The 13,144-nt window shown below is 62.0% G+C and overlaps 1 protein-coding gene across 8 annotated transcripts in view; it reads right to left on the minus strand.

Annotated features, from left to right (window-relative positions):
• Window positions 1-9,631, minus strand: part of MACF1 (microtubule actin crosslinking factor 1) — a 225,318-nt gene extending 215,687 nt beyond the window's left edge. For 2 of the 8 annotated variants that reach the window (XM_090058667.1, XM_090058656.1), the window contains exon 1: window positions 8,032-9,630. In XM_090058667.1, the coding sequence (XP_089914793.1) occupies window positions 8,032-8,251 (220 nt within the window). In that variant the 5' untranslated portion in view covers window positions 8,252-9,630. Of the gene's footprint in view, window positions 1-8,031 lie in introns of all 8 variants that reach the window. The other 6 variants (XM_090058662.1, XM_090058661.1, XM_090058664.1 and 3 more) reach the window with 5 other exon arrangements.
• Window positions 9,632-13,144: the final 3,513 nt, after the last annotated feature.

Consider the following 13,144-nt stretch of genomic DNA (forward strand, 5'->3'; position numbering starts at 1 on the left):
TCAGTCTCCTCGTCTCTAGACTAGTGGTTCTCCACCTTTTTTAGACCAGGACCCATTTGTAAACATTGGCCAGTCCCAACCCAGCGCCCTTCACTCCCAACCTACCACCCCCAGGCCCCAGCCCCTCAGTGCATGGAGGTATGGGGGGCCCCAAGCAGCCCCTCGCAGGCTGGAGCTCTGCCAGCCTACAAAGGAAAACCCATGGTTTCCCATGTTTTTCTCCTTTAAAGGAGAATCCATTTTTAAAGCTTGTCCACGACCCTTTCATATACTCTTGCAACCCACTTTTGCATCATGACCCATGAGTTGAGAAACAAGGAGCAATGGGCTCAGGCTGCAGCAAGGGAAGTTGAGGTTAGATATAAGGAAAGACTCTCACCGGGAGGGGGGTGAAGCACTGGAACAGGTCACCCAGGGAGGTGGCGGACTCCCCATCCTTGGAGGGTATTAAGATGTGGCTAGACGAGCCTTGGCTGGGCTGATGTACTTGGGGCTGGTCCTGCTCTGACGTGACCCCCTGAGGTCCCCCCAGCCCTCACTTTCTCCAATTCGCTGTGTACGTCCCAGGCAGCTGCAGCCCTCCCTGGATTTGCTCCTGGGCCTGTCTCCCAGGGGCGACAGTGGAGGGGGCCAGGCCACCACCCTGCTGCCCGAGCCGCCCCTCCCGTGTCCGTTCGCTGCACAGCTCCGGTTCTCAGCTAATCCACAACCAGACAGCACGAGGGGCTTTCCTCCTCCTCCCAGCCCCACCCCCACCCTGGCCAAGCTCCCCAGCTCCTGGGCTTTTGTGCCCGGGCAATCAAAGGAGGTTCATGCTGCACCCACGCCAGGGGCTGGGAATTAAGCCTTGGCCTGCGAAGAGGCCGGCACACCTTGTGACCGGGCATCCCGAAAGGGGCCAAGCAGCCCAACGAGACATTGGCCTCTTAATGGCTCCATCCCCATGGCAACGAGAAGAATGGTTACTCAGCCATCTGGGTTGCCGTGGCAACGGGAAAAGCACCTTCCTTTCCAATCCCTGTCTTGCTCTCTAAGCCAAACGGCAGACGATTTCCTCTTCTGCTTTCTGCGCTCGCCTGGGCGGGGGAAAGTCTCGAATTCCCCTCTAATCCCTGGCAGAGCTGGGCTGCGCGCTCCCACCGCGGGGGCTTCATCCCGGCGCGGATCCGCCCTCCGCCGGCTGGAAGTGGAACGATGCCGCTTTGTACACCCGTCCTTGCGGCCCCTTGCGAAGACCTGGCCCCGCCTGGCCCATCCATCAGCAGCTCGCTGATGCTCTTGCTTGGTAAAGCTCATGCCTCTCCAAGCCACGTCGTGTCCCAGGCGCCACCCGGCCCTGCCCTCCGTCTGGCTTCAGACGGTTGCAGCTAACCACCTGTCCACACCCCCGTATGGAGAAACTGAGGCACGGCGAAGGGAAAGGGCTTGCCCGGCCCCGCGCACCAAATCACGGCTGGAGAGGATACAAGCAGGCCAGGCTCCCTGACCACCAGCCTCGTCTGCTCAGCGCCCATCCCCTCTGGGGGTCCGATCTCGCCCCTAACAACACGCTGGCTTCCGAAACGTAGCCGGTACAAGCTTGGGAGACCGGCAGCTCCTTCCTCCCCGCAGCATGTGCAGGAGGGAAGGCCGAGCTCGTGCCTGCAGCACTCGGGAAGGCGCCCTCTCGCTGCACGTCCGAGGTTGGCACTCCGCGCAGGGACTGCGTTTCCCAGGATTCCCGCCCGGAAGCTGGGTGTTGTCTGCTTTTGTGGACTGCAACCCTGAGCCGGGGGGATTGATTGTGAAAGGAAGCCTTCCTGCTTCTGGCCTCGCCTAGCAGGCATCCAGCGGTGCCATGTTGCTCTCCCGAATTTCGCATCAAAGCCCCTGGCAACATGGCAGGGCTCACACTGAAAATGCAAAGCTCGGGAATTTCCTGAGCGCATTTGGTCTTCGCTGCACAGATGTACAGCAATCCAGACCCCTGGCAAGGGGAGGCATCTGCTCACAGGTCCCGGAGCGGCCAGGCCTTGCTTAAAATAAGCGTGCGTGTAGTTCTGCTGTGGTCAGTGCAATTATACTCATCTGCATTAAGCTGAGTGCTTGGCTACCCTGGGACTCGAGGGTAGGAGCAGGATGGAGTGAAGCGGGGCCGATTTCACTTGGCAGTTGCCTGCTTTGCAGTGCTATCCACAGACTGCTTTCCTCCCTAGGACGCCCCTCCTGCAGGCTGGGGCCTCCCCCGTTCCCCTCTGAGAGCGCATGGCCCAGCATCAACAGCTTCCCTTGCCCTTGCGCCGTCATCAGCGCCGTGCACTGCTGTTGCGTGTGGCGGTGCCTCCCTCCAGAGGAGGAAGGGGGGCTGAATGCAGAGCACGACAGCTTTTCACACAGCGATGCTGCTGTCGCGGCAGCTCGGGCTCCGGGTCACGAGAGACGATGGCCAGCCTGGATCGGCGCAACGAGAGCCGCTCCGATTACCCTGAAGCGGGCGCTCCTGGCTGCCCCCAGCAGAGAGGAGAGCTCTTCTCAGGCAGACTCTCTTTCTGCACCGTGAAAACCTGGCTCGCGCATTGTGCGCAGACCCAGGCGCTCCGGCACCGAGCTGGAGGTGCCGTCTGTCACGAATGCTTGGCTGTAGCAAGCAAACACGCTCTGGAGCTGTCCCAGGAAAGCAACGTTTCTGAATGACAAAGGAGTCCTTTCTACTGCCTCTGGGAGCCTGGCTAATCCCTGGGCCCTTGGAAAAGGCTCGCAGCACCTCTCCAGTCTCCAGCAGGTTGCTTCCCTCCTGTGCCTTTCAGGTTTGCCCTCTCAATCCCTTTGCATCGATGCAGGCCCCACCTGGCGCTGGTCCGTCCCGCTGAAGTCCTGGGCTAGGCCCCAGCAGCCTGGCACTTGAGCGACACCGGGTTAGCACCAGGGTAACTGAAGGCAGAGCGCAAACCCTGGCATGAGCCCATGCACGCAGGTTCCTGGTGAAAGGGGCTTTTCAGTCAGAAGTGGAGCGCTTGCTACCACGATCGCCCCCGACGTGCCAAGCCGCCGAAGCGACACAAAGCCGGCCAGGGGCTGGGCAGCAAGTGGCTCCATCTCGTCTGGAGATCCCACGCAACGCTGGTCCCAGCCAGGCTGCGCCACAAAAACCCCTTTGCTCCGCTCCCCACCCAGCCTCAAGGAAGAAGCCTGTGAACAAGCCAGGTGCTGCCAGGGGAATGCCCCAAACGCCTCTAGCTCCAGCAGGATTTCGGCACGGCTGGGACCTTGTAGGAACGGCGGCAGCAGCTGAGCCAGGAGAAAGGACCGGGCTCTCCCACGTGCCCGGGTGCACGTGGTGGGGACCACCCAGGGGCCAGGGCAGACCTGCTGCACAGTGGGTGCCTGCGAAGCCCTCCGATACGCAGCTACCAGGCAGCGAGGGGAGCTGTGCTCAGCGGGCGCCACTCTGTCCCTTGCACAGCAATCCCCTCCTGTTCACGCTTCCTCCCCCAGCACCTGATCGCTTAGCTGGGTTTCATCTCCCCGGGGCAGGTGCCTCATCCTTCCACTGCCGCTGATTCAGAGATCTGCAGCCCCCTCGCCTACCACCACCCCACTCCAGCCCAGTCCCTCGCAGCTGAACTGGAAGGTGCCCTTTGGAAAGGCCAGGTACAGGTCTGACACGATGGCGAGTCCACCATACCCCTGTTAAATCATCAGGCTGAAGACAGCCAGCAATAAAAAGAGCCGGTGCAGGGACAGTGCCTGCACGAGAAGTTGTGATCCGAACCCCGCGGGGAGCTGGGTCTGCATTACCGTCTCCCTCGAGCAGAGGGAATGGGGGAGGGGAGCTGAGCAATTACGGTGGCTCCTAACAGCTCCAGAAACACGAGTCGGAGAAGCCTTGCTCTGGGCTCCAGCCAGAGGCTGTCAATCAGCCTCGCTGTAAATCAGGAGCTATGTCATTCATCCCAGCCACATCCTTCCCCTGTGCCACTGGCTGCAAAAACCGCTGGGCCTGGATGGCACTAGCCCGACGGCCTGCTGGGCAGGAGGGGAAAACTGAGCCCACGGCTAAGCGACTGCCCCCAGGACGCAGAAGCTGGGGACAAGACTTGGCTCTGTGTCTGAGTCACGACATCAGACGTCCTTCCCTTTCCTGGACCGCTGCATCTGGGATGCAGACGGGGTCCCTCCTCTCCCAAGGCACAGGCCTGTCCCTGTCCCAGAGAGCTCGTGGAGGGGTCTTGCTGATCAGGCCTCTGCCCTCTGGGCCTGCTGGCTCTGGGCAGGGAGGGGAGGTCCCAAGGTGTCTGCTGGGAGAGAGGGAGGAAGAAGAGAAGCGGAGACCGCAGGCAAGCCCAGGCTCCCCGCTGATACTCCCTGGGAAATGCACTGGAGGCAGCAGTGGATAGAAATCAATCCTCCCTCTACCCCGTGACCTGCTGCAGCTGCGATCCAGCCCGAGTGGTTCAATATGCGCCTGTCCCACTGGCGGCGAGTGCCAAGCACGGCAGCCAGACGCCAGGACCGGCACAGCAAAGCGAGGCAGTGCTCAGCCTCCCACGGAGCTGAATCCCAAACCTGCTCCCCCTCCTCAAATGACCTGCCTGGAGAGCCGAGCCAGTCCGAGGGGCAGGTGGGGCCACAGCCACATCCAGGCATCCGCAACCCCCTTGCGAAACAGGCAGGAGCGTTCCTAATGGCAGGCGGCTCTCTGCATGGTAAAAGGCGTTAGCTCCACCCGCCTGGTACCAAGAGGTGCCTGGTCTGGCAGAGACAGCTGGCACAAGCCTAACTGATCTCGGACAAGGGGCGCAGATGGAAACCCAGGTGCCCGGCTGCCTTGCAGGGTGGCACCGGTCCCAGAAGTACTTGGAGGTCACATCCGCTTGTGCATTGGTGCAGCCTCTGGGAAAGGTCCCCATCCATAATGCAAGCGGCCGTATGAATATTTCAACCTGTTTTCAACCCCGTTGGCACGAAGCTGCCTGAACTGCTCCCTTCCTCGCCGAGCGCGGCCCGGCTGCGACTCGCGAGTTATTTTTAATGCGAAATCTGCATGAGACCAGATGAGATGACACCCCCTTGCCTTTCATCACGGGCTGGATCGGCCCCGTGTGACGACGCTCCCCAGCCTTACGCAGAGGCAGGAAAGATCAGAGCAAACACACGATTGAGGGAGCAGCAGGGCTTGTCTCCCAGTTAGACCCGCACCAGTGGGAAAAGAGGGCGCTCAGCTCCTCATAGGCGGTGACCAGTGCTGGGCAGAACTGGGGTTGTATAGCTCACCGCAGGGAACAGGCAGGTCCCAGAGAGGCAGCCCCTGTCCCTTTTCCAGGAACAGAGATGGATGGACCTTTACGGTCACCCCGGGGACGTTTGTCCTCGTGATACAGAGGCAACACAGAGGTCCGGGTGCAGGCGCTGTACGGATGCTAACAGAGCACTGGTCCCTGCCCCCAGTGCTGCCGTGCCAGGCCTGAGACTACGGCGTGGGCGAGTCCTGGACTCAGGCTTGGGGGAAAAGGGTCAGGTGGGAAACAGGAGCAATTGGGCATTCATTTGGGGAGGATTCACTCCCATGTCTGATGGGAGGAACAAGCCCTGCCCCTTCTAATGACATTCGAGGGGGAGACCTCGAGGGGGGCTTCCTCTTGGGAGCCGGGGTGCTCGAAGAGCAATCAGGGTCACTGCCCACCCAGGAGATGCCCAGCATCAAGTGTCCTCCATCTTCCCCCAACAGCTATGGCTGCTGGGGGGTGTCAGATCCCCCCACAAGGGCAGAAGGGCCTGGCCCAAGGGGACACATCCATTAGACAGAGGCTGAGCTCTCCAAAGCGCCTGGTGGTGTTGGTTACCCAACCTGATACTTCTGAAAAAGCCCAGGTGTGCAGGGGCAGATGCCAGACCCCACTCAGACCTCTCCCTGGGGGGCTCCAAGACCCCCGTGTGGGCACCTGGACCTTAGTTTCTTTTTCTCTCCCCTCCCAAGGGTAGTTCAAAGCAGCCTACACTGGGGAGAGGGAGTCTGGCAGCTTCCCCTCCCGTGGCGGCTGGGACGGAGCACAAGATCGAGGGCTCTGGCAGGTCTGTTGGGGCGGCTCTGGGGCAGGGGGAGAGGCTCGCCAGCAACCAGTGAAGAAGTAACCGGCTTCTGGCCCAGACCTGTCCCTGGCACTGCGCATTTCCTACGTGAAGAGCCAGACTTTTGATGCCTGACCCCAGCCCACTTCAGCCCCACGACCAGCTGCAGGGCACGGGGCCTGGATTCCCGCTGCACGAATGGGTTTGACTGCGCGGGTGACATTAGAAGGGCCACCAAGCCCCATGCAACAAGGTGCCCTTGACAACAGAACAGCCGATGGGCTCTATGACAGTCACCATGCCAACAGAACAACAGGCACCATCGGTCATAGAGCAGTCATGACACCCATGAGACATGCCATCCCCATGGCCATGGAACAGCCGACGGGGTCTATGAAACACGGTCACCATGACAACAGAACAACCAATGGGCACCATGGGACGTTGTGTCCTCCTGACAATGGAACAGGTTGGACTACAGCCTTATGAGACACGCCATCCCCATGACCATGGGACAGCCAACAGGTCCCATGAAACACTCTGTCCCCATGACAATGGAACCGGGGCCCCTGACAACAGAACAGCCACTAGCACCCCGGGACAGCGTCCAAGGAACAGCACAGCCACCAAGAGACCGCATGGGACATCGGATCCCCACGACGCGCGATCACTCAGCATAAACCACGACGGGAGGAAACTGGAATTAAATTAGAAACCTCGGGAGCCAAATCCGCCCGCCAAGGACCACGCTGCCGACTTCAGGGGGGCTCTTCCTCCAGGGATCCCTCTGGCCTTTCTAAGTCTCTCTCTTACTCTGACTTACGCCAATACGAGCGCTCCAGGGGCCCAGCCACCCCCCAACGGCACGGTCAACGGTAACAGCTCAACAGCCACAAGCCCAGCATGCAGAGGACAAGGCAGCCAGGAAGCCAATGAAGAACAAGGCACCCTCCTCCGGCTCCCAGCCCTCGGGGCCGCTCGCCACGTGGGCCGACAGATCCTTTCCACCCTTCACCCCAAAAGGCAGCGAGTTGGTTCCCACCGCTAACCCCCAACCTCTGCACAAGGCTCAATTGAAATCACTCCCAGACAGGCACCACGGGGACCAGAGAACGCACCATGCGCCCCTCGCCCTTGATCTTACATCCAGCCACCTCTGCCTCCCGTCTGCGGTTGGTCAGGGAGGGATATTCATTGTCACGGGGCCGCATCTCAAAGACTGGGTCCTTGCCACATGCCACCGCTGACCTTACTGTGACGTCCTGAGGGTTACGGAAGCAGCAGGGCCCCCGAACTCCCCGTGCAGGAGTGAACCAGGAATGCAGTGAGGGGCAGCCCCTTCCCCCCAACCCAGCTCTGTTCATTGAATTTTGCCCCTCATCTCCTGGCCCAGGGCTTACACGGAGAGCAAAGGGTTTCATCCAGTCTGGGAAATGTCCTCAGGTCACTAGACACCCCAGCATCCCTGCAGCAAGCTCCAGTCTGACCCACAATGACAGGGAGGCTGCATCTACTCGGGCAGAAAGTGGACCCCTAGCCACCCGCAATGACACCGGAGGCTGGTCTACCACGTGACATCCCATGCTGGTGGGAACGGCCCCGATGCTCACATCCGTCCCCCAGCTCTTCCAGGTCAGACAAGGCCTGAGGCTCCTCAAACCATCTCCGAGCAGGGACCCCCGGCCTGCCCTGCGCCGTGGCATGGCCACGGACTGCCCTCACCCTACGCGATGGAGTCCAGCCAGTGCTCCAGAGGCCACGCAGACCTCTGCCGTGCAGAGACTCCCACCTCGGGCCCCTCAGGCTTGCAAATGGCTCAGAGCACTTCAGAGCAGTCAGATCACTCTCAAGCAACCCTGCCAAAAGGACCCGGGTCCAGGCTCCCTGAGAAGGATGGGCAGCCCCAGGCCAGGCTGACAGGCCCCCGCCCCGCATCCTCCCACCCCAAAGCAATAGGGACAAGTGGAATGGCAATGTCCTTACCGGCTACCCTGACAACAGCTCGCTCGGCCGGGTCCAGCACAGAGTCCTGGCTCTTGCGCTTCTTCTGCTCGTGGAGGGGTAAATTCCAGGGCAAGGTGTCCCCGGCGGGGCAGGGAGACAGACTGCCCGACCGCTCGCTCCGGTACGACCGCTCGCTCCGGCATGACCGCTCGCTCCGGCACGACCGCTCGCTGAGAGTCTCTTCGTCGGAGGAAGACATGGCTCACGTGAGAGCAGGCGGCAGGCGACGCGGGACTCCTCGGCGCTGGCGATCTGGGGACAGAGCGAACAGCACGTGACACTCACCTCCAGGGGAAGATGCTAGCAACCGCATTTGGGCAGCTCCGGATGTGGGTGGCATAAGAGGGGCCCTTCTCCCATCTCCAAAGCTGCCTGGGTACGCCTCTACCCAAGCTCCCTCTAAACAAGCTTCTCAGCTGGGTAAATTAGGTCACCGGTGATTACACTGCATCTGGTACCCAAGCTACTTCATGTACCGTGTGCCACGCAGGCACACCCTCCAGCCCTTGCGCCGGCTGGATGCAGGCGGGTGACGAGCCCCGGCCAGGTCCGATGGCTGTTTGGGGGCCTAGAACAACTGAGCTGCTGGGCTCTCCGTCACAGTCACGACACATTCACCGGCGGCCTCAGACAGAGGCATGGAGGGGCGGCCCACATAGTGTCGCTCCAGAGGTTGCGTGACGCCGGGCGGTGCAAGCAGACGTGCCGACTGTGGTTGCATGTGCGGTCGCTGCCCTGGGGAGGAGCAGACCCCAGAGCCGGCCGCCCAGCACCTTTCACCAGCACAAACCAGACAGCACGGCAGTTCTGCACAACGCCGTCCAGCTGGGACTGCCGCTTCCTCCCCGAGGAGCCCGTCAAGAACGGGGAGGGCTTCTTCACACCAGCGCCTTGCAAGTGCCCACTGGGATGCCCATCTGCTTCCTGGCAGCAGTGCCAAGTAGGCTGCCAGCTCCCTCATGGCAGTGCCCTGCTAGTACTACAGCTGAACAATCGCATTCGGAGAGGCATCCTCGGCTGTGGACGTCCTCGCCGCAGCGCCTTGCCCACCCCTGCTACAGCCCTGGCCCTCTCCGCCGTGCCCTACCTATCCCAGACGGGTTCCCCTTTTCTGGCACAGGATGGCTGCAGAGAGGGAGCACAATGCCATCTTCTCCTGGCTCTCTGACCGTGAGCTGGTATCCCTACGGCTCCCGGCGCTGGCTCGAGACAAAGCCAACTCCAGTCTCTATTCCTTTTTGCAGAGAATGGGTAGAACAGCTTTCAGACCCCAGCTACCACCAAAATGTGCCCTGTACCAGGTTCCCTCACATGGGAGCAGCTTTAAAAGAGATCGATTAGACATTTTAGGAAGAAATGAGAGTGGCTTCCTCCACCGAGAGGCAAGGGAACCTGTGCAAGGAATATACAGGGAACCCATCTGCTCTTTGCACTACGGCACATGCAAAATAATTCATATTTTACTCTCCGGAGCCACAGCAATGACAACTGTGCAGGAGATGGCTTGGGCTCCTAAAACACAGTCTCTAATGGAAGGCGAGCTGTCTCTGTCGAGGAAAATGTGCAACCACCACCATCGCTATCTTCATTTAAGCAGCAAAACCAGAACAAAGAGAGGGAAGGGGGCGGGGGGGGGGAATAAAAAGAAACATTCAATGGGAAAAAACCGTTTCATGAGTCATTTGCTTCCCAAGGAAAAGCAAGAAAAAAAGAGAGAGAAAGCAAGCGAGAAAGGGAGGAAGGAGAACCAGCTTTGTCAGCGTCTGGGCAAGCCGGGCACATGGGCAGCCGCTGCTGGGAGGCGAGAGAAACAGAGGGACGAGGTCTCGGGTCCCCATTCCCGCGGGGCGGGGCGGGGCCGGGCGGGTCTCACCTCTCCCCCCGCAATGGCTGCACCTGCACCTCGGGGCCCGCCTGCGCCCCGCAGCACCCGCGCCCCGCCCCGCCGCGCCGCGCCGCGCCGCGCCGGCACTGCTCGCGGGCTCCCGCCGGCCCCGCGCCGCCGCACCCCGCACCCGCACCCGCACCCGCACCACTCACCCGCGGCGGCGGCGGCGGCGGCGTCTCCCGAGCGCCGGCACCCCCGCGCCGTGCCGCGCCGCGCCCGGCCACGCCCCCGGCCACGCCCCCCGCGCCCGCAGCCAATGCACGGCCCGGGCGGGGCCGCCACGGCCACGGCCACGGCCACGGCGCCCTGCTGCACCTGCGCACACGCGCGTACAGGCACACGCACCCGGACAGGCGCACGCGCGCGTGCGGGCCCCCTCACACAGCTACGTGCAGGCACAGGCGCACACCTGCACACGCACCGTATGGGCACCATCACGCACCTGCACACGCATGTACATACAGGCACATGCACACATACGGGCATAATGACACACCTGCACACATACATACAGTCACACGCGCGCGCCCGCATGGACATAGTTACACACACACGTACGGGCACAGTCCCGTCCCCACCATTGCCATACACCTGCGCACGCACATGCATACCGGCAGTCACACACACACTCACACACCCGCCCGTGCAGATATGTACAGGCACTCACACCCCGCCATGGGCATAGCTACACACACACACTCACACCCCAGGGCTGCACCCAGCGAAGCTCAGCCGAAGCCAGCCTCCACGAGGCTCTCCTGGAAGAGCTTCAGGCGCAGTCTCACACCTGTGCGCACACACTTACGCGCACGCAGAGGCACAGTCTCACACACGCGTGCAGCCGAAGCCAGCCTCCATGAGGGTCTCCTGGAAGAGCTTCAGGCACACGCACGCACGCACACGCAGAGGCACAGTCTCACACCTGTGCGCTCGCACCCTCACACGCACATGCACACAGAGAGGCAGTCTCACACACACACACGTGCTGCCAGTGCTCAGCCGAAGCCAGCCTCCATGAGGCTCTCCTGGAAGAGCTTCAGGCACACGCACGCACACGCACGCAGAGGCACAGTCTCACACCTGTGCGCTCGCACCCTCACACGCACATGCACACAGAGAGGCACAGTCTCACACATGCACACACACACACATGTGCTGCCAGTGCTCAGCCGAAGCCAGCCTCCACGAGGCTCTCCTGGAAGAGCTTCAGGCGCAGTCTCACACCTGTGCGCACACACTTACGCGCACGCAGAGGCACAGTCTCACACACGCGTGCAGCCGAAGCCAGCCTCCATGAGGGTCTCCTGGAAGAGCTTCAGGCACATGCACGCACGCACACGCAGAGGCACAGTCTCACACCTGTGCGCTCGCACCCTCACACGCACATGCACACAGAGAGGCAGTCTCACACACACACACGTGTGCTGCCAGTGCTCAGCCGAAGCCAGCCTCCACGAGGCTCTCCTGGAAGAGCTTCAGGCAGAGTCTCACACCTGTGCGCACACACTTACACGCACGCAGAGGCAGTCTCACACCTGTGCGCTCGCACCCTCACACGCACATGCACACAGAGAGGCAGTCTCACACACGCACACACACACACACACGTGTGCTGCCAGTGCTCAGCCGAAGCCAGCCTCCACGAGGCTCTCCTGGAAGAGCTTCAGGCGCAGTCTCACACCTGTGTGCACACACTTACGCGCACGCAGAGGCACAGTCTCACACACGCGTGCAGCCAAAGCCAGCCTCCATGAGGGTCTCCTGGAAGAGCTTCAGGCACACGCACGCACGCACACGCAGAGGCACAGTCTCACACCTGTGCGCTCGCACCCTCACACGCACATGCACACAGAGAGGCAGTCTCACACACACACACGAGTGCTGCCAGTGCTCAGCCGAAGCCAGCCTCCACGAGGCTCTCCTGGAAGAGCTTCAGGCAGAGTCTCACACCTGTGCACACACACTTACGCGCACGCAGAGGCAGTCTCACACGCACGCGTGCAGCCGCAGCAAACCTCCATGCGGGTCTCCTGGCAGCGCCAGGCGGCGGCGTCCATGCCAGCTCTGCCCGGGCCTGGGCAGCAGGGCCGAGACGGAGCCGTGCTCCCCGGGCCTTTTATGGGTAAGCTTGGCCGGGAGCAGGGAGGGCTTCCCAGGGCCTGGCCGCTCCTCCCCCGCCCGCCCCCCAGCAGAGCCCCGCGGTACCTGGGCGCCCCGGGCGCGGGCGGGCAGGGCGGCGCTGCAGCTCTGGCAGGGGGCTGTGCGTGAGGAAGGCCCCCACCCCGGCCCGGGGGGGCACGTTCCCCCCCGGCACGAGCTGGCTGCACGCCTGGCATCGCTCCACAGCAGCTTGCGTGTGCTTTCAAGTCTCACTGCCCGCGCAATGGGGGCAGCCCATCCCGCCCCCCGGGCATCTCCCCCCTCGCGCCTCCGCCTCTGGGGCCACAGCCTCGTCCCCCCGCGTCCCCGCTGCTGGTACACGAGCCTTCCTCCCTGTAACTCCTCTCCCAAGTGCTCTGCCTCCGGTCTTTTGAAAACCCAGCTGAAAAGAGCCCTCCCCCGTGCTATTTATCACCTACTCCCAGCGTGTTTTGGGCATCCAGTGAAAGCCTGTCGAAAATAAAAGCACGCTGTGTTCTTGAGCACGGCTGACTCAGGCCCAGACACCCCGGGGATGAGACCTCCCTGCACACGGGTAACAGGAGAGGAGGGAGCAGGCAGCGCGGGGAAGAGGGGCCGCCTAGACCACCGCAGGCGCAAGTCCAGCTGGTACGGACATGCAGCCTTGTGGGAAACGATACAGGACTGCTGCGGCTACGTATGATAGCACAGGATGCCTGACTTTGTTCCGCCTTAGGGTACACAGGAAGCCGCCTCCCTCCCCAGGAGCCAACATGATAATGCCGTCAGAGAGGGCATTACGTCACAGGATTTGTACAGCGCCTAGCACACTGGAGCTCACTTGGTTTACGACAGGACTCCCCGCAGTCGCAACACGGCTGCTACGAAGAAGCCGTGGGATGGCCACGTGCTCAGGCGGAGAGAGGGGGACTGCGGACGTGCGGTGGCAGCACTCGGCATCTTCCCCGTCGTGTCCGTTCGCCTGTCCCGTACACTGTCGCCGGTCAAGGCCGGGGCCTTTGGGAGCAGCGTTGCCTGGGGCTGGGAGGAGAGTATCACCAAGTCGGGACTCAAGCTGGGGTT

The sequence above is a fragment of the Crocodylus siamensis genome, chromosome 7, assembly GCF_052110815.1.
Source record: "Crocodylus siamensis isolate JL-2025a chromosome 7, ASM5211081v1, whole genome shotgun sequence".
NCBI lineage: Eukaryota > Metazoa > Chordata > Crocodylia > Crocodylidae > Crocodylus > Crocodylus siamensis.